Here is a 26,605-nt window from a genome sequence, read left to right on the forward strand (position 1 = left end):
TGATTGCTAGTTCTTCTGCACTCTGTTCATTTGGAAGTATGACAATGAAAAATAACATCACATATTTCTAACTGTAGAATAAAATTTAGTCTACATAAGAAAAATACTGAGATTAGATCAACATTATCGACTTAGTTATTCATGGGTATCATTTTGATAAATTATCACAGAATCAAAAACTATCAGCTTTGGTGGTGCCATGTTGCTGCTGAAAATGTAAACTTTGGGGCAGAATACAAAACTTGAGACCCTTTCTGCTAAGGACTAAGAATGGTACCTATCGTTAAGTATCATCCTAAGGTCTGGTATTTCTTTACCCTTTCTTTAATTCCCAGTATATATTAGACTAAAATTCAATAGTCATGCCAACCTGGATATTTACTGGGCCTCTCCATATGAAATTATGTTATGTATTAATGAAGTGATCAAATAGAAAGTATTTATATTGTACAATCTACACACTCTTCATAATTAGTGGTAGAAACAGAATTTATATCCTGTTATGTTAGACAGAATATAATCAATAAAAATAATAATAAAACCTCCTGTCCTAGAAGCATAGAGTATTAAAAATCAAATTCCCTGTTCCTATACCAACAGGCATGATACACGCAAACATCTGATCATAACACTACTATATCTTGTTATTTCCACATTCATCCTAGCCCATACGCTTATATATTTTTTTTTTAAAAGGGATCATGGAGGGGAAATAGGTCGAGTACCTAAAGCCACTCCATAACAAAGGGCCTCTGTAGTATGACAGTCACTTAATTAAACTTGCTGATTATGTTGCTGAAAAGCTTATCACAACTCTTTAATTTTCTCTGATTTCATTAGAAGTCAAAGCTTTCTTGGGAAAGAAAAGGAAGCAGAAAAGAAAAGACAGGTTTGATAAGAACAAATTATAGGAGTAAGTATACCTTATTATAGCTGCATAGTAATGAGTAAAATTTTTACCCTAGGTTATAAGGCTGCATCAAAAGAAGTGTGGCTGGCAGGTCAGGGGAGATGATTCTACCCCTCTACTCAGCTCTCATGAGACCCCACTGTGGTGGGTTGACCCTGACTGGGTGCCAGGTGCCCACCAAAGCAGCTCTATTACTCCCCTCCTCAATGGGACAGGGGAGAGAAAAATATATCAAAAAGTCTTGTGGGTTGAGATAACAACAGGGAGAGATCATTCACTAACTACTGTCATGGGCAAGACAGACTCAACTTGGGGAAATTAGTTTATTATCAATCAAATCAGAGTAAGACAATGAGAAATAAAACCAAATCTTAAAACTTCTTCCCCCACCCCCCCTTTCTTCCCAGGCTCAACTTTACTCCCATATTCTCTGCCTCCTCCCCCCGGGCAGCGCAGGGCCATGGGGAATGGGGGCTGCGGTCAGTCCATCACACGCTGTCCCTGCTGCTCCTTCCTCCGCAGGGGGAGGACTCCTCTCACTCTTCCCCTGCTGAAGTGTGGGGTATTTCCCATGGGAGACAGTTCTCCACAAACTTATCTAATGTGAGTCCTTCCCACAGGCTACAGTTCTTCATGAACTGCTGCAGTGTGGGTCCCTTCCGCAGGGTACAGTCCTTCAGGACAGACTGCTCCAGCCTGGGCCACCCAGGAGGCACAAGCCCTGCCAGCAAACCTGCTCCTGCATGGGGTCCGTCCTCTCTCCACAGGGCCACAGGTCTTGCCAGGGGCCTGTCCCAGCATGGACTTCCCACAGGGTCACAGCCTCCTTTGGGCATCCGCCTGCTCCAGCATGGGATCCTCCACGGGCTGCAGGTGGGTATCTGCTCCACCGCTAACCTCCACTGGCTGCAGGGGGACAGCCTGCCTCACCATGGGCTTCACCACGGGCTGCAGGGGAACCTCTGCTCTGGCTCCTGGAGCACCTCCTGCTTCTCCTTCACTGACCTGGGTGTCTGCAGAGCTGTTGCTCTCACATATTCTCACTCCTCTCTTCCCTTGCAATTGCTGTTGTGCAGTAACCTTTTCCTCTTCTTAAATATGTTATCCCAGAGGTGCTGCCACTGTCACTTGATGGGCTCGGCCTTGGTAGGCAGCGGGTCTGTCTTAGAGCTGGCTGGCACTGGCTCCATTGGACACAGGGGAAAGCTCCTCAGAGAAGCCACCTCTGGAGCCTCCCCTGCTACCAAAACCTTGCCACACAAGCCCAATACACCCACCTGAAGTAATGTGGGCTGTCAGCATAAGAAAGAGACCTGATTGAGCAGGTCCAGAGGAGGGCCACAAAGGCAATCAGAGGGCTGGAGCACCTCTCCTGTGAAGACAGGCAGAGATACTTGGGGTTGTTCATCCTGGAGAAGAGAGGGCTCCAGCGAGACCTTGTAGTGGCCTTGCAGTACTTAAAGGGAGCTACAGGAAAGATGGGGAGGGATGCTTTACGAGGTAGTGTAGTGATAGGGTGAGGGGTAACAGCTTTAAACTGAAAGAAGGTAGATTTAGATTAGATACTAGGAATACATTCATCACTGTTTGGGTGGAGAAACAGTGGCACAGGCTACCCAAAGAAGCTGTGGATGCCCCATCCCTGAATGTGTTCATGGCCAGGTTGGATGAGGCTTTGAGGAACCTGATCTAGTGGAAGGTGTCCCTGTCTGTGGCAGGGGGTTGGAAGTAGATGGTCTTTAAGGTCCCTTCCAGCCCAAACAGTTCTGTGATCTATGACTCTGTAGTCTAATACTGACAAGTCATGGCCCTTCTGTTTTTTACCAGCTGTCCTTGCTTCTGTTTGTAGTTTCACTCATCACACAATAATTTTGCCATTAACTTCAACGTCAAATCTTCCTTTTATCATTAACCGAAAAAGGAATGACTTCCTTATTAATAAGGGATTATGCAAGGGGTGGGAGAAAGATGAGGAAACAAAGAGATAGAATCCATTAGTAAAACCTTGAACAAAGTGTAGCTTGTACTAGTTTTACTCTGGAAACACACATACAGAGAAAGATGAGGCAAGACAGTCAAAGCATTTCTATGGATGCGTTATCCAAGGAAACAAGCAACTTGTTAGTTTGGTGAAGCATGGAGCTAGTTTTGGATGCTACTTCTTTGTTGCTAAAGAACTGGAGCTATTAGTTCAATTCCACTTGATATTTTAGCCTCTTCACTATTTAATAACACACCACTAAAAAAAGGGCAACTTAATTCGGTGTTAATTATGCCTAACACAAGTTTCTAAATGCTAAGTCCACTATCCTTTGGTTTATAAAGCATTAAAGTGTTACTGTCAACTTTCTCCTGAGCTATATATGGGAACAGAATTATTTCCCAGGCTACTTCTGATGATCCAGAGAGACTAAAGCTCTTAAGGATCCTGTCTGAGACAACAGCGAACAATCACTGTGGTATGTGATGGGATCTTCTTACATATTAAAATTTTTACATAGCAAAGAATTACAGGATACATTCTGCATATCGTCAAGAGGAGCTTTAAGAAGACAGGGATACTCAAAGTGTAGTTCAGTGCACAGATGAGAACAAAGGTTTCCTAACAATCTCAGTATGAAACAGAGCAGGGTTGGGGATTAAACTGTGTCTTTAGGCATTCTGCTGATGGCAGATTTACTAGATGACCTCCTTCCACATGCAGTAAGTACAGACTTAGAACACTGACAACACACAACACTAAGGGGTCTCTGCTTGAACTGCTTGGCAGCCACACAGAATTCAAAGTGATCATGGGGTTGCTCCTGTCCTAAGCTTTATTTTCTAGTACTGGACATTTTTGGTGTTTTTTCTTTTTCCAATTCTTTCAGAATTTCCATAAACTTTTTACAGGCACCAGACCTTTCACTTCTCTACTAGCTCTTCTGCCAATACTGTGTACTGAGTCAATCTCCCCAATTCTTATGATGCTTCTAATTTGTCTGTAGATATAATTAGCCATTTCAGCATTAAAGAGCTCACATTGCGATAATTTGTGTAACCATCAGTCCTTTTCACTAACAAATGTTTGCCAAAACCAGCCTCTTACCTGGTTTAGCATGCAGACTCTGTTAAACACATACTACTACATGGTTGATTGTACTAAAATACATAGTTTATAACCATGTAGCAGCTCCAACTAACTATTCTTGCACAAAATCTGGGTTATTGCTAACTCAACAAAGACTTTATTTCATCTTCTAAATTATTGATGAAAAGTAATTAAAGTTGTCCAACAAGTACTGGTTCTTGAGGGCTCACTTTCTGATGACTGTCCAGTAAGGAATTCAGAACAAAATTTGCTACAGTTTTTCAGTCTCATCAATGTATTATTTTAGTTCCATACAAGCGTATGGTTTGGGGTTTGATCAAGATGTCATACTGAAGTAACATAAACATATTGGTTTATTTTTATCTATTAGATCTGTAATGCTGCCAAAAATGTAATAAGGTTATTTAACAAGATCTATTTTACAAGAAAATGTATTGAGTGGCATTGATTTTTAACTTTGAATTCCTTGCTGGCAGAGTTCTTAAAATATTGGCTGGACTTTTTTCCTGCTACTGCAGTATAAGAAATTCTGATCCAAGGATTGATTTTAGTTAGCTTGCTTGTTTTCGTTGATAAATCTAAGCACTGTCATTTCTTCAGAGAAGCAGCTACTCCCACCCTAAGGAATGCTACCACCATAGCTAAAATACTGCTGCTTCTTCAGATAATGTTAATATTTTCATTTGAGAACAATGTTTTGCCTCTATCCACAGGAACACCACCTGGGGAATTCTGTCACAATATTAGACATTTTCTAATACTCTGTAAATATTCCTGCATTTCCTCACTAGCACAATAAATACGCTGATTTAGCTAGCACTGTCTTGGTATTCAACACATCTTTGTTTCATGTTATCAGCTGGTTATTTCCGCTTCCCTTTTTAGCTGTTCTTCAGCTCACTACCTCTCTGAGTTCACTACCAAAGCCCTATTTAGCGTTCTGCATCATCTCAACATTTCTACTCCGTCATGCAGCTATTGAAGTGTCTTAGAAACAAAAAATAAATATAAGAAAGATTGTGTTTGCTGCCATATGATTCAGTTTATGATTTTCCATTACTTCCCTCTTTCAGGTATTTTTACAGTTTCCTTTGATGGATAAAGCAGCAGCATGAACTAAGAGTAAAATAACCACTTCCTTACTATAATGTAGTTTCTTTACTACATTTTAGTAATTAATATTATAAAATTATCAGACATATTCATTCACATTTCCACTTTAAAAATAAGTTGTAAAGTTGCTAAGCAACAGTGAACTGCCATCTGGTCAGTTAGCAACCTTTGTTCTGAGATCATGATGGAGGTCTTAGTATGTACTTAACAGATTTGCGTATGGAGATTTTGTTCTCTCCCAGCTGCTATTCCCCTCTTCTACAGTGCAATCCAAAGAATCCCCTGCAACCACTTAACAAAGCCATTATATTTTTTTTTTTTAGTTAATCTTTACATAGATTATTACAAACACAATTATTATTAACTTGACAACAAAAGGATTTTTATTAGGATTTAAATATCCTGTCATTCAGGAAATGTTTCTGCCTTCAACCTATCTTACATCTATTCTACAACTTCTACTGACGGGTAGTCCTGTACTCACTCAACAGGCTAGTCTTGCTTCTAAAACTGCAATAACTGTTGTCATCTTCCTGAAACGTGCCTAGTGAAACCATAAACTGTTTTACAGTGCAGCTACTGTAGTCATAATCTAAGTAGAATGAACCTGTAACAAAAACACTTGTCAAAAATAATAATTAAAAAATCTTATTTTTATTTCAGAAAAGAAACAAAAACACAAGGGGTAGACCAAGCATGAAAAGAAATATACACCATGAAAACACATGACTGATTCCAATGACACTTGGAAAAGTGAACTGCAGAAACATGCAGAAGGACTCTACTGGTCAAAAAATGACATGATGAAACAAAACTACGGATGAACTGACCATAATTCACACCTCTACTAAATTTGCTAAAAGAACTACTACTTACATTTTAAATAGCAAAAACAAAAATTATCTGTGTTGTTATCAGATACCTGAGGGACATTAAATTAACTGTAATATAACCATGCACAGATACCCTGGCAGGTAAATATAGATCCAATTTTATCATAGAATAATTGAGGTTGGAAAAGACCCTTAAGATCATCAAGTTCAACCATAAACCTAACACTACCAAGTCCATCACTAAACCATGTCCCTAAGCTCCACATCTACATGTCTTTTAAATACCTCCAGAGACGGTGACTCTACCACCTCCCTTGGGCAGCCTGTTCCAGTGCTTGTCAACCCTTTTGGTGAAGAAATTTTTTCTAAGATCCAATCTGAAATTCTGCGGCACAACTTGTGGCCCTTTCTTGTCCTATCACTTGTTACTTGGCAGAAAAGATCAACACCCACCTCGCTACAACCTCCCTTCAGGCAGTTGTAGAGAGCAATAAGGTCTCACTTGAGCCTCCTCTTCTCCAAACTATACCACCCCACTTCCCTCAGCCGCTTAAGTTTTAAGAAATGCAACCTAGAGCAATTTATAGGTTTAAAAAAAGCGTTGGAGGAAAAAACCCCAAACAAACAAAAACTAAAACCAAAACAGCTAGCAAAGGAGCAATCAAAATGAAAGCCAAGCAAAAATGAAAGCAATTGAGATTTAAGTATAAAATTTAAGATACCAGAAAAAGTAGAGGCAACAGAGACTGACCAAAGATGACAAAGTCAGTGTGTGGAAATTCATCATATTTAATACTATTCTTACCTGCTTTCTGAGGTGAAAGGTCTTTTGCTGACGGAACTTTCAAATTAACTCTGCTTGATGCCAATACTGGAATAGAGAACTTCTCAGGAACCTCAAAGAATTCTTTCATGCTCACTTCTACGCTGTAATCCACATACTTCAACTCTGGGAGGGATTTACGAGGAGGTTTCAGGAGTGCGTGTCTCTGCAAGTGAATAAATATTGTATACATATGAACAATAATCTCATAATAATTTCATGTTAGGAAATGTAAAATTATACAGGCTTAAGGGTGTAATTCTAAAACTGATTTGGTAATTAGGCAAGTTATATATAAATTATTGAGCTATTCTAAATAAAAACTGTCTTACATAATTTTTTTAGACACCATGCATCTGAAATACTCTTTTAAGGAAAACATATTTTGAGGTTTACAGTAAAACCACCTCCTACCCAGAAACTACTCTGCAATCCTTTATAGGTATTCAGGGAAGGCAAGAAAAGGGGAATAAAAGACAAGAAAACATTTTTTTATCAGATGTAGACAGTTGTTTCTTCTTTAACTTTATAAAGTTTCTGAACAATAAAAAGCATTAAAAGGTAAAATTATTTTGTTATTATGCGAGGGATCACTATATACTTAGGTGAGAACTTTGATACTTTAATGTTGAAAGTATATTTTAGAAATCAAAGTATTTAGAATTAATTTTAGGGCCAAATAAGCTCCTCCTCTTGCTAAAAAGCATTGCTAATCAACAGCATGAAACATTAGTAAAGGATTAACACAGTACATTAAGGCAAGCTCGAAAGAGGCTTCTAAACCTCTTAATGAACTAAATTTGACTCCTGTAAGATAGCATTACAGAAATAATGCAATTATTTAATATACTACTTGCTCAAAATTCCCATATGTAATCCAATAACACAGTGTAATTGCAATGCTCAAGTTTAATTGTAAGTTGAACAAATTCAAATTCTGAAACGACTCGCATCTTTTTTATAGACAAATCTTTGAATTAATGTCTATTATGAATTATCTTGAAGCAAATCTAGGGAGGAGATAAATACAGAAATATTCAGGTTGTGCTAGGAAAACTGGTTTATTCTCAAAGCCTTTTGGCACAAAATAATGCCAGGAATGCAGGTGTGGCAGTACATATGGCAATGGGACAAGGAATGGAGATCCATTACGGGAATTCAAAAAAACAATTTAAAAGCAGAGTTAATATTTCTTAAGGATTAGTATTAAGGGTAATATGGTTAAATTACTGTTCAAATCAACTGTTCTGGGGTTTTTCTTTGGGTTGGTGGGTTTTATTTTTTTTCTTCCCTCTCTTTTAATACAAAAACTCACATTCCTGTGCCAGTTTTAGAAAGCAGACCTACACTTTGCCATTGCTTTATTTTGACCATTAATCTATACATCCAAAGTGTCAAAGTAGTGTTAAACACGAAGTACATATGGAATTCATACATCTGTTCAGCTTTAGTTGCTAATATAGTTTTTTTGACACAATAAACATGGAAACATATAACTATTCAAGATTCTTGTTCTATGAAGAATAACTGAACAGGTGCATGTGACTAAAAAAATATTCATCAAAACTAAACATTAACATAGTCCTTTTTTTACTGTACTTGCACCATATAAATGTATGTAACATTTGTATGGTGCAAATATAAGTTAGAGATGGTACAAGTAGTGTTATGCGAGTTGAAAGTTATTAATTTCTATCATGCAAGACTGGAAGTTCACTGAGAGTACTCTCACATACACAGAGACAATAAAAAGATCAATAGGTGTTAATAATTCTGTTGTTCTATTAATAGCAACTTCCATTTCTCTCTAATAAGACTGAAATGGCATAAGATTTTTCAGTGAGAAGATATTTCATTCTCACTTGTAATGGGACATTCCAAACCAAAATAATTACATGTATTTACCAGTTCAAATTTGACTTTGATCTTCTCCATATTCAAATATAAATTTATACCTACACCTGATTTTGGCAACTAGATTACTTTTCAACACTGAAATAAAAATTCAACATGATTAAAAAGTTTTGGGAAGTCTTAATTGACAAAATGATTGTAAGATGACCTTTGGTGGAGCACTGAACACATTTAAATTATAATTATCTTGAAGAGATATCTTACGATTATAAAAATCACTGAAGAACTGTATTTTAAGATCCTTGTTCATGCTATGTCATTTTTAAAGCTATGTTAGGTTAGCTGGTATTACATTGTCTATAAGCACTTCAACTATTTCCTGGTACCTTGTCAAAGAGTAAAGGATGAAAATATTTTTACTGAGAAACCTAGATCTTTTTGAAAGGGGAAAATAAAATTCTGCAAACACACACAAGACTAAATCCTGTTGCCTCAAAGACTAACATTTCCAACGAAAGAGAAAATGTCCAATACAGTTCAGATAAATGTTGCAGCTGCGCTCCTTCTTTTTACAGTTTTTCAGGGAAGTGAGAGTTAAATGGAATTTAATATTTTTTAATTCTCATTATCAGTTGCAGGTCTAAGGCTGTTGTGCTACAATAAAACAGATTCCAATAGGTACTTCAACAGTGCAATGGTTCATGATATTCCAAATGTGAAATGTGGAAGTGTTATTAGCAGTTAAAGAACAGTATTTGCATATACTTCCCAGGATTAATTTCTTTTTAAAAATAACGACGGGGGGGGGGGGGGGGGGGGGGGGGGGAGGGGGAAGTATATAAAGAGGGTATATAAAGCATTAGACTTAAACTTGATATTTTTCAAAGACCAATTGATTTTCCAAGACATTTTCTTGGATTTATCATCTGCACTTTCTATGTATAAAGGATGGCAGATTCTATTACAGAGTGCTGAGGCACCTTGGTCTTTCCTTGCATATTACTGTTTTCCAAATTTAGCCCCATTTCTTCCTTCCATGAATTAACTTCTAGACCCATTCCTCATGAATACAAGAACTTTATGATCCCAGTCTCTCAGAATCCCTGTGATCAATCGTGTTTGCCATCTCCCTTAATCTCATATCAAAAGATAACTGATGTAATATAAAAGACAATGATCCCACTTAAAAGTTCTACAAATTGAAACCTGACCACACATTCTTTCGTGAAAAGTTCATTCCCATTCAAACATATCTAATGTAACTTCTTAATTACAGTATCTTCTCTCTTCAAGGACACCACAATTCTCAGAAACCCCTCCTTGTATCTAAAAAAGCAAACTGCTCATACTGAGCTTACAACTTTTCCATAATCACATGGAAGATCACAAAATCCTTCTTGAATCCTGAGGGACTATGAAGAGCACAGTGTTAGAAGATCAGAGCTGGACAGATGTAGGATGAGATTCTGTCACACCAGCCAAGCAGCAGAAGCAATAGCTTCAAGTGCACAAGGTGTCTGCTCACTTTCCATTGATGAAAACTAAAACTCATCACCACCACCATGATGTACTAAGATAAAAACTCAGTGTTTCTTAATCACATGGACAGCAGGATAGAAGAAAATGCACAATGTCCTAACACCTAGAATATGGCTAGGGATTCAGAGATCTGGTGTCTATGCTCAGATGAGCCATACATTCAAAGGAGGCAAAATGGAACCTAAATAAACTCTTCTTACTGCTTAACTATGAGGACACATCTGGACACACAATTCCTCAAAAGAGAAGTGCAAGCTTTAGTTTTGGCCTTCTTGTAGAACATGATTTCTCTTCCTTTCCTATTATAATGCCTAATTACACAAGATTACTGGCATCTCTGACTATGAAGAAAGAGGCCTGTATCTAGAAACTGGGTCTGATTTGTGCCTCTTTAGCTAGATTATAGCAAAAAGGAAAAACGAGGCACATTAGTTTGAATTTCACTTCACTGACTGCAACATCCTTCCTCTTGCATACCCAAGTGAATGAATTCTCATTATTCTGTTATTACCTTCATTCTTTTATTCACTTCCCTCTATTTACCACCATTAGCAACATCAATCTAAACATGTTCTTCTTCCATGTTCTCTCCCCTTTCTTTCCAGATACTCTTTTTCTTCCCTTGATAACTGTTACCTAAACTTCCCACCTACACCTTTTTTTGCTATTCATGATTAACAAAGGCAATTTGTAATTATTCACAATAATGCAAGTCCCAACCTTAACAGTGGCAAAGAGTTTTATCCTATATTCCCATTTCTACCACCTAAAACTGTTTTAGGAGGAACTAAATTAATTAAATACTCAGGAGATAGGAAAGTTCTGAATTGTGTTAATTTCTTAACGTTTCTTCTCATTTTCCTTTAAATATTGAGATCTGCATCTTTGGATTCCTATTGCTTTAGCATCCTTGCTTCTTATCTCCTCATTACTTATCTTATCTAATTGTTTTATTAAATTTTGATGCTATTTGGTTTCAATTTTGTTTATTTTTTTTTAATTATACCAAAGTTTAAGCACCAAAAAAATCCCTTAGCAAATGGTTTGGATTGTGTTGGCAGTAGAGGTTACTTCTGGGGGACAGGGAGGGAGATGGCAGGTTAACTACTTAGCCTTGCTGCTAGCAAGCCCTTCAGTGCCCAAGATTTAAACTAAACTATTAGAATTCTATTTCTAGCAGAACTGCTTAATGAGCTGATTTTAATCCAATTTATAAAGTAAAAGGTAGAAATAAAGATTTAGCTAATGCTCCTGCTCCTTTCCATTGAATGCCCATTTCCAAGTTCTTCAGACTTGTCTATTGTCAGTTCTGTACTTTGATGGCACATTATCCAACACTGGCCCAATAGTAACATTTAGCACAAAAACCCAACAAGATAAATTGGTTCCGATCAGCAAAACAACTTTTATGGGAAAGAGATAAAAAGTAATTATATTTTTTAGTAGTTCTAATCATTAATGACAATCAAAATAGATCTTTATTTCTTACAGCAAGGAAAAGCAGCAGTCAAAGCACATTATAAAAACAGCTAGGAATTTCAACCGTGTGTATAGATGGGTTGAGTAGAAACCCATCTAGTAGAAAGCACAAGGTAATGAATATGCATATCCAGTTTGCCTTCAAAAATATAGCCTACCTTTATTTTCTGTGAGATTTAGACCTTTAGTAGAAAGGTAAAGTAGAAATCATAGAGTAAAAGTTCTCCAGAGATTCTAGATTTATCTCTAACCTACAACACATGTTCCAAGGGATTTCACAAGTCTAAATAATTAATCAAACCACAGGAGCTGTGGATAGGATTTTTTATTTTTTTTTTTGGGGGGGGGGGCAATTCAGACAATGAACCTAACCCCATACTTCAGCTCCAAATTAAGTTGCAGAACATCAGTTCCCTTCAAAAACAGTTTCTTCAATTAATGTCACCAGAATTCCTATACTGTCATACAGACAGGAAGAATTTATGACAAAACCTTTTTAGATGTTAATCTGCATAGTGGTTTACCATGTTGAGGTACTTTTAATGTATGAATTCTTTTCTACATCAGTATATAGTACAGATTCTCCATTTTGTGTCCCATAAGTAGTTATAAAACTTCCTGTACATGGGGCAAAATACTTCTTCCTGCATATTAGTTTCACTTCTCACATGATAATTTATTCAGTGTTAGTATCCATTACTATGTATTTTATAATTAATCTAATTGTTCTCCACTCTTCTACAATACACGTAATTTTAGAACTCATATTAGATCTCAGCATACCTAGTAGTACAAAATGTGTTCCTATTATGTTCTACCTTGATTACATCCACAGCTTCAGAGCAGTCAAGCCTTTTGTCAAGTATTCGCTAAGTGACTGTGATATTAAGGAATTTAATTATGAAACATCTATAAAATGTTACCACAGTAGTGGATTAGCTATAATCCAAAAGAAAGCTATTTGAGTCTAGATTACATGGTTAAAATTCTTGTCCCACTACAACCATATAACAGATTAAACCTACTCTTGTCATTTTTCTTCATTTAATTTGTTTTATATTACTTTTTTAATTATTTTGTAAACAAAAAGGCATATATTTAGCAACATCAAAGCACTAGGGAAAATTCTCTTCCTCTTAGTACTGGGAACAGTCTAACCAGAATAACACAGCTTCCCATTAATCTGCCAGGTAACAAACATCAGGTTCACAAGTGAAATTAAAATCCAGAGTGTGGCTATCATCCATTGAAGGTTATATTTCATTTCTACATAGAAAAAAGCTTGCTTATTTGACAAGATTGCTATTAAAACTTTATTCACAAGTACTAATTGAATGTTTAATGGACTACCTTGGGGGCATTTTTTTTGTTTCTAGATGTTGAAATCTTGGAAAAATACCTCTAGTTTGGAATTATGTATAAGTAGGGAACTATAGCTTACAAGGAACTTTTTTATTATTATTTTGTATTGATTGCAAGACAAGAAAATGTCTGCTCTTTGATTTATTCTCAAAGATTATTATTTAAAAAAGAAAAAATCCTGTTTGAGAATGTTCATTTCTTACAAAAATACGCATAAGGAAGTATACTATTACAGATATCTATTACATTGACTATGAAAGCTTTTTTAATCAATGAGTATTTTTCAGAAGATAACTGAAGTCAAATGCTAATGCTTTTTTTAACTGCAGCCTCAATTCCTTAAAGTACTTAATAGCATGGAGTGAGGAACCAGCTTCTGAATGAAAAATTAAAATATTGCAGTGTCTGAGGGGAGTTGGGATTAGTAACTGTCAGATCACAGAATGTAATTCTGAAACATAAAATTCCACCCTACAAATCAAGAACAACTAAATGATTGCAGTAACAGATAACTGTGTTTCTCACCTCTTCTCTGGACAGCCCTGACAATGCAGTTGCAGCTCGAACACTACTGCTCTGCAGAGTCCCTGTGATCTTTCTTCTTTCATATTCAATAGTTGACATCTGCTGTTGTGCAGCAATGGCCAGAGCCCTCTCTCTTGATTCATTGATCAATGGAATCCTCAGATTTTCTTCAAGAATCTGACCAAGGCCACATTTCAAATATAAAACTGGCTCTCCTGTGCTTGGACCTGTTAAACAAAACCCACACATTTGTCAGCTGTTACTGTAACTGCATAGAGTAAAATCACTAATCTACTAAGAAAACACAGAATACAAAATTCCTTTGACGTACATGCTATTTACTCCAGTAATATATATATTTTTTAAAAAATCATAATGGGGAAATTAAAATTAACACAGATTGAAATCCAAACCGAAAGTTGCTTTTAATAGTTAATAAAAAATCCCAGACTTCAGTATTACTACTATTATAATGGTAATGAATTTTTAAAAAGTATTTCTACAATCTACACAACACAACCACTGTTTTATCCCTCTAGATGATGTTGCATCCTCTCTAAAAGAAGCCACCAGTAATTATTTCAAATAATAGCGACACTGTTTCTGCAATAGGACTAACAGCATTTATCACTGGCTGAAGAGAGAAGCATTGGACTAACTGCATACAAAACTCGCGTGTTTTAAATTAAAACTTAAATTAGAGATGAAGATGACTTGTCCTGGTTCATCTAGCTACAACTTATATTCTGAAGTAAAAAAAAGAGAAATTATGAAAAAATATTTATGTGGACTATGATAAAAACAATACAATAAAGGTGAAGATGCTAGCTAACAACCAGCTGCTGCTCTAAACAGAATGGACTGGACAATATTAAAAGAAATATCTGATAGTTACACTGCAATATCTTTCTTAAACTTCACTATAAACTGCTTTTATTTAATTAATTTTAACAAAAAATGCATGGAAACTAAAAATATTTGCAAAATAAAATTATTTGCTATATTTTACTCTTATCCCTTCTAATCACTTTACCTTCTAATGTACTGCTAACATGCAAAATATTTGGACTATCCATTGGAAGCAATCCTGAAGGTAAAGGTATATCACCCGTTCCCTCTATCAGGTATACAAATTCTCCAATCTGAAACACAAGAACATACACATCCACACAATTCAGAAAGCCACTCATGCAGAACAGAAGGCAAAATATTAAATCTAATAATAAAGATATGCTAATACTTAAGGTCCAGCTTGTGAAATAATTTACACGTTCAGGAGATCCATTGCTTTTAAACAATACTTAAATAAAAGAAAACTATCATTTCAAACCCTGCTATGAAAATAAAGTACCTTTAACTGAGAATATTAAATCTGAAAAGTCAAGAAATTTCAGTGAGTTGAATCCTTTTCAGGTCTTCGTATAATTTAACTGAATGAGGATACCTTGACCCATAAATAGAGCAATAAGGTGAATTCTAATTATGTGCTATAGCTACATATAATTAAAGCAAATTCAAAAGCTTCCTTCATTGCTCTTCACTGTTAAGAACTTTCAAAAAAAAAAAAATGTTTACAGTATTTTTGAGCCAGTAACATTTCTCTGGAAAGCAAAAATGAGCAGAAGCCAGGGCAAGTTAGCATCTGTGCAAATTCTCCATTATGAAGAAATAAAGTTAACAAACCTTAATTATTTCATCAAAAATAATGGGAAACCTACAAAAGCTTGAAAGCAAATATAAACATGACCTAGAAAAAAGGAAGATAGCAACTTGTCATAGAGGAAAGGATAAACTAATTAGCAGAGAAATAACACTTTGAATCATAGATGAAACAGAAAAAAATAAGGTGCAATCAAAAGACAGAAAAGTATTTTTTTAAAAAAGAAAACTCACTAAAATTACTCCAAATTATAAAGGCTGCAATCTGAACATCCCCAAACTAAAAAAATACCTAAATTAGGTATCTATATAGCTACCTGAACTATGCAGGAAAGTAAATAGATATATTCCTATTGCTTTGAAAACTTCTTTTCGTTTCCCACAAACTTTTTGGACAACTTTATCTTCTGCTGATTGCAAGGTAAAGGATCAAATGCTGCTGCAACAACTGATATAATTTGCACAGAAGTTCATCTCTTTATTTCCGTAAACGACATCCTGTAAAACTCTGCCCTAAAAAAGCATATTGTGTTTCATTCTTCATTCCAGATATGTAGGAAATAGTGTATTTATATAACTTAGCCCATCTGCCAACGAATGTAATGTTTTCCCTTTAGTGTTGGTCAATAACATAAGAAAAGTCTGGGTTTTTTTAACCTTTGTTCATAGTTTCACCACATATGTTAAGGCTGAAAACGTTGTAATCATGTTTCTGACCCAGCAGAAGGAAAGCTAGTTGACTTCGATGGCATTTTCTCCTCTTCCTTGATTCAAGAGTTCAGACAAATCTTACCTGAGAAGGATTGAAGAAACCCACAGCAAAACTGGTTTCCCAGACACAAACCAATAGCTACTCCTGGGCACCGATTTCAACAGGAATTATTCCTGTTTGACAGAGTGATTTGGCTCCATACAGACCATTAACAAGATCACAGCATATACAACTTATTTCATGAAGATACTGGTTGCTATGATGACATTCTACTATCAATTACTTTTCTTGTCATTGCTGACATCAATATGCTTATAGGTAGGAACAAACTTCTCCATTTCCCTTTTTGCTTTGAAGGATTCTTTCTTTTTGATCTCTACAGAATGCAAATCCTGTTTTCTTTCTGCTCAGCTTTTTCCTGATGCTTTGGGACAGAATGGGTCTTTACTGTATTTTGAGTTTGGCTGGTATCCCCATGGTTTTAATGCTTTATATTTCCATTTTCCATCAGCTGCAAACAGGATAGCGTCAACACTTTGTAGAGTTTATTGTTAATAAAAATAGTTAATAAAATAGCTGTTGAACTACCATTAGATATTTATGTAATGTCATTGGTAAATGATATTTCAGAAGAATGTACAGTCACTAGGAACTTGCAGTTCTCCACGCAAGTCAGCAATTAAGAACAGATAGTAAAGTGTTCTCTTAATAAATCATTTTATTTTGTAATAAACATTTAGCTGTGAAAGTATGAACTACATTTTTAAACTATGACTTAATAAATTCTTAGCATTGAAATCACAGGTTGTTCACATTTAAATTAGCTCCCAAAACCAAAGATATAGAGAAAAAGTATCCCAGTTATGTTAACCAGTATATGATTTCTTCTCTGAAAAGATCTATGCTAATAATGTGAAGAATGTCCATTTAAATTTTTATTAAAAAACAAATATTAAAACACATCCTAGAGAAATGTTATAAACAACATTATAATGTGTTGCCACTTCAAACCTTAGAAAAGTTAACATATAGATTATTTAATAATAGTTTAAGCAACATACTTGAGTAGCCCCAACAAACTTCAATCAGTGTATCTTCTTGCTTTTATTACAGATATATAGTTGATGCAATGACAGGAAGGATTCCTACGTAGATTCAAGTCTAACTAGTGATTTGAATCTCAGTACTTTCTTCATTGATTGTAGTGAAGAATCAGTCTTACCCTGATTACTATTTTGGTTCACTTGTCAAAAGGGTAGGAAAGATAGGTAGGATGAAATTACAGAAATGCTAAATTTAATTACTTATTAGTTTATATACAGCAGAAATCCATGTTTCAATGACACAAGTTTCATCATTGTATGAAGCCATTTGATAGTCATGCAGCATGGTAGTTACACTCGTTTACAAGTAGACAATAGTATGGTTGAGATATTGCAGCCATACACACAATATTTAAGCAAGCCAATTTCTTACTGTGCCATTACTGTGTGGCTCTAAAATCATGCTAGCTATCTTGCAGTTGCATCTTACATATGATACAATTATGTGGATGGGACAATTTTTCTGACCTGCGGTGCTACATATCCAGAATTTTACACTTTCAGCAGCCTTTAAATGTAACCCGCCTATTCAGCTATGATGAAAGGACCAGGTGTTCCAGAAATAGTTACCATACAAGACACAACAGTGGCTTCTCTGAGGCATTAAAGCTTCCTACTGTGATAAGGTCAGCTAGCTCTTTGTTAAGAACAGTGACTAGTAGTTAGGTGTCTAAATTTAGTGTTCCTACATCACCACTGCAGGAAACATTGGGGCTGTCAGAAATGTTCTTTCAACCTCTCCACCTGAAGTATAATTGTCCCATAGCTCTGACCACATCTCTTAGATTTGCTTTTTTCCCATTACCATGTCTCAAATTTCCTTCTCTTCATTAAATGATTCAGTTTTCAGGTTCTATACCTAATGTAGCATGAGCCTCCTCTTAGTCATGTTATATACTTCTGCTTCTAATAAAGAAACAAACAGGAAGAATGCCAATAGTAGAGGTTTAATGAAGGAGTATAAAATCATAGCAAGTAAAAGAAGACTCTTCTCAGATTTGTTCCCAGAAACCAGTAATTAGTATCTTCTATGTCTAGAGACCGCATCTAGATACTTCATTGAATAAAACTGATGGATCTAACCTCCATGAGTTTGCCTCATTCCTTTTGACCTAGTTAACAGTTTTAGCATTCAAGTGTCCTACAATAGCTGAGTTACGCAAGTTAAACATTGTGTATGAAAAAGTACTTCATTTGGTTCAGTTTGTATATCCTGCCACTGTTGTTGCATTAACTTTCTGTAAACTGTTCTTAATCTTATGTACCTGTCATATCCCTTAACAGTTTCTTTTTTTAATTCTACAAAATTATTTTTTTCTAAACTATCTGTATAAAGCAACTGTTACATCCTGCTGACCTTCCTTGTTTCTTTTTTTCCTCCCTATCCCTACTATCTCATTCGCTGGGGTGATTAGAACTGCACACAATATTCAAGATGTGTACACCATAGCTCTTTAGAAAAGTATACTGAAGTTTCACATTTTCATGTCTATTTCTTTCCTAATCATTTCTCTTTTCGAATGATGCTGAGCACTGGATTGGTTTTCCATTGAACTATCCACAAAGATTGCTATCCTCTGACATGGGGACATTTATACAGCCTCTCTGTGGGTGATTCCATGATGTCAATAAGGCATGAGCTCACTGTAGGCTTTGACACCCTTCCTCTTCTATCTCTCTGCTACTTTTCAAGAAATACAAGTGAACTGTACACTCTTTATGAATTCCAGCCATATGGCTTGCTTTCTTAAAGATGGCCATTGGTTTCAGATATTGCACAGGGTCAAGATAGAGAGGCTTACATGACATTTCATTAGTCATATTTGCCTTTAAAAGCAAGGAAAAAAATATTAAGTCGGCTAGGTGGTATAGCCAAAGTACTGGTTAAACGTTAAAAACAAACACCAAACGTACAAACACTAAATACTAGCAGAAGTCTTTTGCTCTATAGTAATGAAAGATATGGAAGATGAGAATATGCAGGAAAAAAAGATTTTTTTTTTTTTTTTTTGATGTATTGGTACAAATCATGAAAACGGGGCAGAGAGAATGGCAGATGCATGAAACTGCACAGAGGGAAAGATGAAACACAGAGGCAGCAATATGAAAGTAAGAAGCAGAATGCAAGCCTTAAAATCAACCACACATAAAAGATTAGAAAAACAACAGGATGCTGAAAAACATTGACAGCTAGAAAGCACAGCAGAGATGAAAAGATGGACTAAAGACACAGAAATAAGGTTGTGACCACTGAGCTCTGAAAGTTGGTCAAAACCAGCTCTTGGTAATTTGATGGAATCAATGTCAATTAAGTATATATGGTAAAACCCAGGCTACATGAGTCAAGAGAAAGTAATGGAGTTACTTTCATGGATAAAAAAGTAATGCTTAAAAGTAAGAAAGTAATGGAGTTAATTCATGTATAATCTGTTCAGAACTTTTGCATGCATTAGTGACAAGGACTGAATGGAATTTGGATTGGCAGAAAAATTAAAAAAGAGACATAGCAAGGAAAATAATTACTATTCTACTTTGACAGTAGGTACAGTGATAAATAAAGGGAGTACAGTACAGTGAAGACTATCCTTTCCCTGCCTATGGCTTATTCAAAAGCATTATTCTTGCTCCCACATCAAGACATACTTAAATTCCATATTTCTTCTGAAGCTGAGTTGCCTAGAAAAGCCACCAAAGTAATATTCCTTACAGTATTACTTTTATTTGTTATGATTTTCAATGAAAAGTGACTTGCAGCATTTCATATAATTCTAATTATGTGGCGATAAAAGGGAAGTAAACTTTGGTTTAAATCTCTTAGCTGAAGCCTGCAATCTTATGTAAATCTCTGATGAACTTCTTAAGCAAAATCTTCCTCCATGAACTACAGGAATATTGTATTTTAACCCCCCCAAAAAAGAAAGAGAAAATATTTTCATCTCCAGAAGTTAGCACATAGATCACATCTTTATAATTGCACAGGCATGCAAAAACACTACCTTAAAATATGTACATAATCAATCTGTATATTCATTTACCCTATTCACACATAACTGGAAAGCATATCCTGATTATTAACTGACTAGGCTATCACATGAAAACCTCTCACAGAACATACTTTCTATTCTTACCAGTTCATTAACCAGGATGACAGTGCAGTAACGTTTTTCCAGATTAAAAGGAAGGAAGTGAATATCTAAGTCTGCAGAACTTCTCCCTTCCAAGAAGAGTTTTTCCATTGGACTGAAGAACTCACGCAAGAGGCTGGATTGGTCAGCTGTTAAAATAAGTTTACATGATGGTTTAGATACAACAGAACAGGTTGTAAAATAATGTAGCTACCCGAATTTAAATGTAAGGGTACTGTACACAGCCTCCTGTAGTAATCAGTATTTAAGGCACACTTGTAAACACTAATCAGTATTACAGTTACATTTGTGTAAATATGCTGCAATGGTGCATGCTGTATTTATTTAAATAAATTTCACTAACTACTTGTATTTTTATTCTGTGCACTGAAACAAAACCAGGTAAAACAGACAGTTTTCACCATCAAAAACTCTTCAAGGATGTACAGCCTATAAGCAAATGACTACATCTGCCATAAAGAAGTGTACAGTTTACTACTACTTAAACAAACAATCTTGCTCTCAGTAGCAGTAACTATGTGCTATTATGGTCTGAAATCTTCCAGAAAAGACAAAAACTAAATACTGGCAAGCTTGCTTTCTTTGCACTACTTTCACAAAAGCATTATGCTGAGAAAGAGCTTTCTTCGTAAGTGACTAAGAATCCTATGGTTGAATCTGGCAGTCTGACTGCTTTCTCACTGTGTGGTTTTCATCTGCTAAGCGTATTTTGATAATGCAGATTACCTTAGAATGAAACTTTCATTCAAACTTGGCTAGCTAGCTTCCTAGGAATTTCAGCAGACTTAAGAATAGAAGTGAAAGTGAAAGCAACACAAATGAGTGAAGATCACAGAAGAAACCTACGCCAAACTCTGGCCAGTTCAGTAGACCCCATTCACCCCTCAAAGCCACCAAGAACCAAGCTGAAGAAAGGCATAGCCACTACCTACATTTTCTCTCCATAGTCCAAGTTGTTTTCCAAACAATAAAAATACAATTTTCCTAATACTCATGCTTTAACCAACAGTTAAGCTTTATATGAATTTGATGTTTCTAGTCTACATAAACAATGACCAAAAAAACCCAAACCAAAAACACCAACATGACTATAATCCCGTTTTTACCCTTCCATCAAATAGAGTAAGGCAGCCCTAAGAACAACTAATTTTTGCCTAAATAAGGCACTAACTCCTAAACTTGTCTCCTGTTCAAGTGTTCCTCATTCAAAGTATGTCAAACTGTGGAGCAGACTGAATTATTCTTGTGAGAGCCCTCCCTCCTCATTTCCTTTCTGGATTCTATGAAATTAAAACAATCACCAGATAAGTAATGTTTAATAAATAATTTAGATATTTTTTTTACAGTTTTCTTCCTTTTTGTTATAGCTGCTGCAAAAGCAAAATTTAAAAAAAAAAAAATCCCTAATTTCTTTTGCTCTCTACTTAGGACTCTTGACCCTTAAATAGTACATGTTTTCTCAGGGCAGGGTGTAAAACATATACAGAAGGCTCTTGTTTAGGTTTTGCTTGCCATGTTATTGAGACAATGAAAGGGAATAATTTGCAAAGCAGAAACGCACTTCTACAAGAAATGAAAACATGATTTTATTTCCAAAGACCTGAAATGCCATCAAAAATAGCTCTGAAGCTACAGTCTGATTGAAGCCACATAAACCTTTGTAAGCTATTCAAAAATTGGTGCAACAGTTGTATCCCACTTCATTACTTCAAGTACATACTTTTTATTTCTATGAACTGTGTATTAGTTGGCTGTTAATCACATCTCAGAATACAATATGAGATAATAATCTAGAAGGGCTAAATTATTCAGATTACAAATCTGCTTTCCATACGACCTCACAGAAACACAACAATAACTCCCTGAGAGGACAAATTTAATTTCTTAAGGCCATCCTACAAATTTTGCATAAATGGACCTGCAACAGTCTCAGAAAATGCTGTATCTGTAGATTCATAATTTTTAACAGAACTGTTGACTGACATTTCAGAGGAAATAAGACCAAGAAATGCACAATCCCTGTTGATGAGTATTTTCAAATATAAACCAGGTAAGCTGCAGAGATGCCACATCAGACTCCCATGAAATGAGCCTACAGGCCCTTAAAAATCAAAAAATACATTTATTTTTTTTATGGTAAAATCATTAGAACTATAGTGGGATCTTAGAAATCATTTCACATCCAAAGATAAAGTCTCCTACAAGTAACAGTTACTGAGTATACTCATAAATAATAATTACCCAACATACTTTAGATGTAATTTAGATGTATTATGTAGATAAACTAATTTCTACTGTAGTGACATAAAAGATATTGTATAGAGATACTTACAACAATTTAAGATGTCTTCTTCATTTGGATCTTCAGACAGTGAACCATTTGTAAAATTTAGTATGTCCTTTTCATAACTAAAAGGGAAAAATAAAAATTAAAGCAATACTCTAAAGCTAGACATTTCTATTATTAATAACCTCATTCCCCTTTCTATAAAAAAAATACTAGAAAAGCAAATGTTTTCAAGAACTAAAAAACAAATAGGAAAAAACCCAAACCCAGCTACATTTTGGAATAATCTATGTACCAATAATGTTAAATACCACCTCTTCCACTGAAATTAGTAGCTGTATTTACAGCAGAGCCAGAACATACTCCCTTCAATTAACCAGTATATCATCTCTGCAATACTCATAGAAGCAAAACTCCATGTTAAAAAAAAAAAAAAAAAGACACCAATTATATTTCGCCAATCAAAAGTGCTCCTCCCCCATAACACTTTGGGGAGACTTCAGTCCTAGTTGTTCTTTTTATAAAGATAGGGGATAGGCAAAGAATTGTTCCCCGGTACATCATGAAGTGGCAAGGCCTTGCATTCCTCTGATGCTCTCAGTGGTCTTCCATTCAGTCTTTCCAATTATTTACCCAAAACTACTCTATAGAATTACACCTAAATTTCTGCAAACCAAATTCAGTGCAGATACAATTGTACTCACTCTAGGACTCACATTCACAGCCCTTGCGGACATGTCTTTAGACAGCTGCCTCTTACAGAAACTGATTTGCAGAATAGTCTTCCTTTGCCCCATCAGAACACATTTCAGAGACTAAATCGCCTCTTATCTAAACTTTTATTTAAGCCCCAATTTTTTTCTCTAGCTGTTTACCTTCTTTTTAGCTCAGTCTCCTCTTTTTAAAGAGGAAATAGTCATTCTGCTTTATTCATGTTAACTCAATTACCTTATCCAGGGTACCATCCTGAGAGCTAACTAAATCTATTCACTTTTATCTGCCTACCTAGGGGTCAAAGTACTTCAACACAACATTAACACTTAGAAACAATAAAAATAAAACATTTAAAGTTAAAAATTTTCTAAGAATTAATCTTAATTCCAGGCTATATACTTGTATGTTATAGAATACTAGATTTTTTGTGTGTATGTGATGCACGCTTTTAGGCAAACATTTTACATTTATCAAGGTAATTAGAAAACAAACCAGCAAGTCATATAGGAAAAAATAAGAGCTATCTAGTAAAGGAAGATTCTACCCTATAGCTTATTCCAGAGTCAGAATTCATGGTTTAAAATCTAAAATTAAATTCTGGGTTTGTTACCATCTGGAAAGCAACACTGTACAATGAAGGGGAAATTCAAATTTTAACTGCTCTGCAATGATAATTCAGGACCAAGGATCAACCTGGCATGGAAAGACAAGAAGGCCCTACTAAGTGGAAGTAGGAATGCCAAAGACAGAACAACTCTCTCTAAGGTGAAGTTCCTCTTGCCAAAGAGATAAGAAATGATGCAGCATTTTCTTGCAGTGATGGATCATGCAACGCAAGTGCTCAGGAGCCACTTTTGCTAAACAGATCTGGTGCTGGGGGATGAACCAAACACCCAGTTCAGATGCCTGATGCTGACACTCACAGCACTGGTGTTGGTGCAAGTGTATACAAGGAATCAGCTTGTTTCACATCCTTGTGGACTCCTTGTAGAACCACCTAAGGCTGTAGGTCTCTGCCCAGTGCATTTGTTCATAAATATTTTTATTTAAGCACAAGCATGTTTCATTTGGCTCAAGGAGTACAATGAAAATTCCCCAACATCAGTTCAACAAATGTCACATAAAGCTAACAAAACTCTTTTTTTGTTTCCTTTCCTAGGCCCAGAGAAATACAAGAAACCTGATTCCTGTGCAGATCTCCACTTATTTCAACAGAAGTCTGCATTTACGTGGAGATGACATTACCAAATCCTAAAGAAGGTTCAGGCTTTAATTGCTTTCATTTCCTGAAATACAACACTGATGAAATGTTATCTCATTTCAGTTTTTTCTGATTAAAATGTTAATGGTTTTATTTCTGTGGTTGTTATTTATTGTTCAGTGCAACTGCAGATTTCTGATTTCAGAGACGTTAGTATTTCACCATCTAAATTTGAAAATTTTACCTGTGGGGAATCTTACTTTAAAGAATCTTATTTTAAATTTTAACATATTGTGGTTGCAATTAATTATTCCTTTTTTTCTTCTTTGTCCACTTAATAAATTGTATTTTTGCAAATAAAGAGAAAGCAAACTATGGATCTTGACTGGAAGTGCACAAGAAGCTCATCACTTGGAAGCCCGCTTTTTCGATAGTAAATGAAATGAGAGGCTCATTGCTTTATAAATTCTTGTATTTAACCCTTCTTAGAGAATAAAGTCAATAGAGCATTAATAAGATATATTTTTACCTTATTTTTTATATTTATATATATCCATAAATGCAGAGACTTTAGTTACCATATAGAATATTAACAGTTATGAATACTAGATTTTCTAATCTTCAAGTCACCCATTTGAATAACTTCTATGCAGTATGACACATTAGCTTTAAAAGATGTCTCACAGTTTCTATTTGGAATGTAAACCAGTAATGTTTCGGCTTTTGTACTACTACACTGCAACTGTAAAACTTTCTCTAAAAAATTTAGAAAAGCTTATCATTAAATGCAACTTTCTAATTTAAGTATTTGAAATAAATACTTCTATTATTCAAGACAGTATTTCACTTCAAATTACATGCATTTTGGTAAAGTCTCTAAGGTACTTAAATAATTTCAGTGTGCACCGGGATTTGAAATGATGGCGTATACAGTAGTCAATACAGTGAATTAATTTTACATCTTTCTCCCTGGTATTCATGAGTCTTTATAACACACAAGGGACAGATACATGTTTTAATCTAGAATTTATTATAAACATATAACAAATTCAAAGACAGCTTCCTGCATGTTTTCCCTATAGATTTTTAAATACAGTTCTAATTTTGTAAACGCAAGCCTAAAAATATCATGCAAGTTCCTATTTGTTTGTCTGACTGTCTAGATTTTTTAAGTCAGACAGCCACATTGTAAGAGTAAAAAAACCACATCACAACAGATCTTATTATAAAAGCAGGGTGAATTTATTCAATGTTACCTAACCTAACCAAGAACAGGACAGCAATGTATTTAAGAAATGTAATAGGAAATGCACTTCTTCTGTTATTTAAGACAAGACATTCCTTTTTTTAACAAATTAAATCAGTAAAGCCGATTTTCACACTAACCGTAATGACTGTTAAGTCATCCAAATTCAATCCAACAAGTGCAAGATCCAGATTTAAGCCATCAGAAAAATCCCACTGAAATCCCATAACTCTGTATACCCAGGATTCGCAAACCAAAACAAATCAATAGTACACAAATTATTTAAAAGTTGTAACCCATGATTTTTTCTTCGAGGAAACAGCACAATTAAGAAAATGTGCAACATTAGCCATTCCATGGCTAAAAGTAGGGGGCTGATGTTGACACTATCTCTACCTGGTGTAAACAATTTCTCTTACAGTGCTGATTTCCAATCAGACTGAATTTGGCATCTTGCATTTGCCATTCTCAAAATCATTGCCTTTTTAATATTGGAGTGGAAATTAATTACCTAAAATATTTTTTCTCTAAAATATTCCTTAGATTTTTTCCTCTTTTTTTTTCTCCATGTGAATTATTATTTAAAAAACCCAAACATATCCAAACACTTGACATTTACTTTTGTACACATGGTTTACAACATTTCTTGTCACATAATATAAACATAATTTTCAATTTTCTGTACAAAGGCTAGTTTTACTCTTGGCTCTTTGAGGAAGTATTTGGTGAATTTATACCGCATAATGAGGAATTAAGGATGTAAAATCCCCATGTTAATATGTAGTTCATGATCATGCTAGGAAGAATCAAATCTCATAAAAGCTCTTTGAGCAATTTCTACTAAAAATAATTCTCTTCTTGTTTCAGTTAACTTGGCTCGTGTACAAGGTTCATTTCCAGAAGTTTATAGCCCTGAAAAGAAAGGATGAGAAAGTCCACAAACAGCAAAGCTTGTCCCTCTGTACCTCTTTTACACCAAGGCTGCAGGAATGATCTATATTTGCTGTC

General features: G+C 35.3%; 1 protein-coding gene across 1 annotated transcript in view; it reads right to left on the minus strand.

Moving 5' to 3' along the window:
- Nucleotides 1–26,605, minus strand: part of CFAP47 (cilia and flagella associated protein 47) — a 342,945-nt gene that overhangs the window by 186,103 nt on the left and 130,237 nt on the right. The window contains 5 exon segments of the mRNA XM_027782493.2: nt 6,753–6,936; nt 13,530–13,756; nt 14,563–14,671; nt 20,132–20,277; nt 22,482–22,558. Coding sequence (XP_027638294.2) covers nt 6,753–6,936; nt 13,530–13,756; nt 14,563–14,671; nt 20,132–20,277; nt 22,482–22,558 — 743 coding nt within the window.

The sequence above is a fragment of the Falco peregrinus genome, chromosome 4, assembly GCF_023634155.1.
Source record: "Falco peregrinus isolate bFalPer1 chromosome 4, bFalPer1.pri, whole genome shotgun sequence".
Taxonomy (NCBI): Eukaryota; Metazoa; Chordata; class Aves; order Falconiformes; family Falconidae; genus Falco; species Falco peregrinus.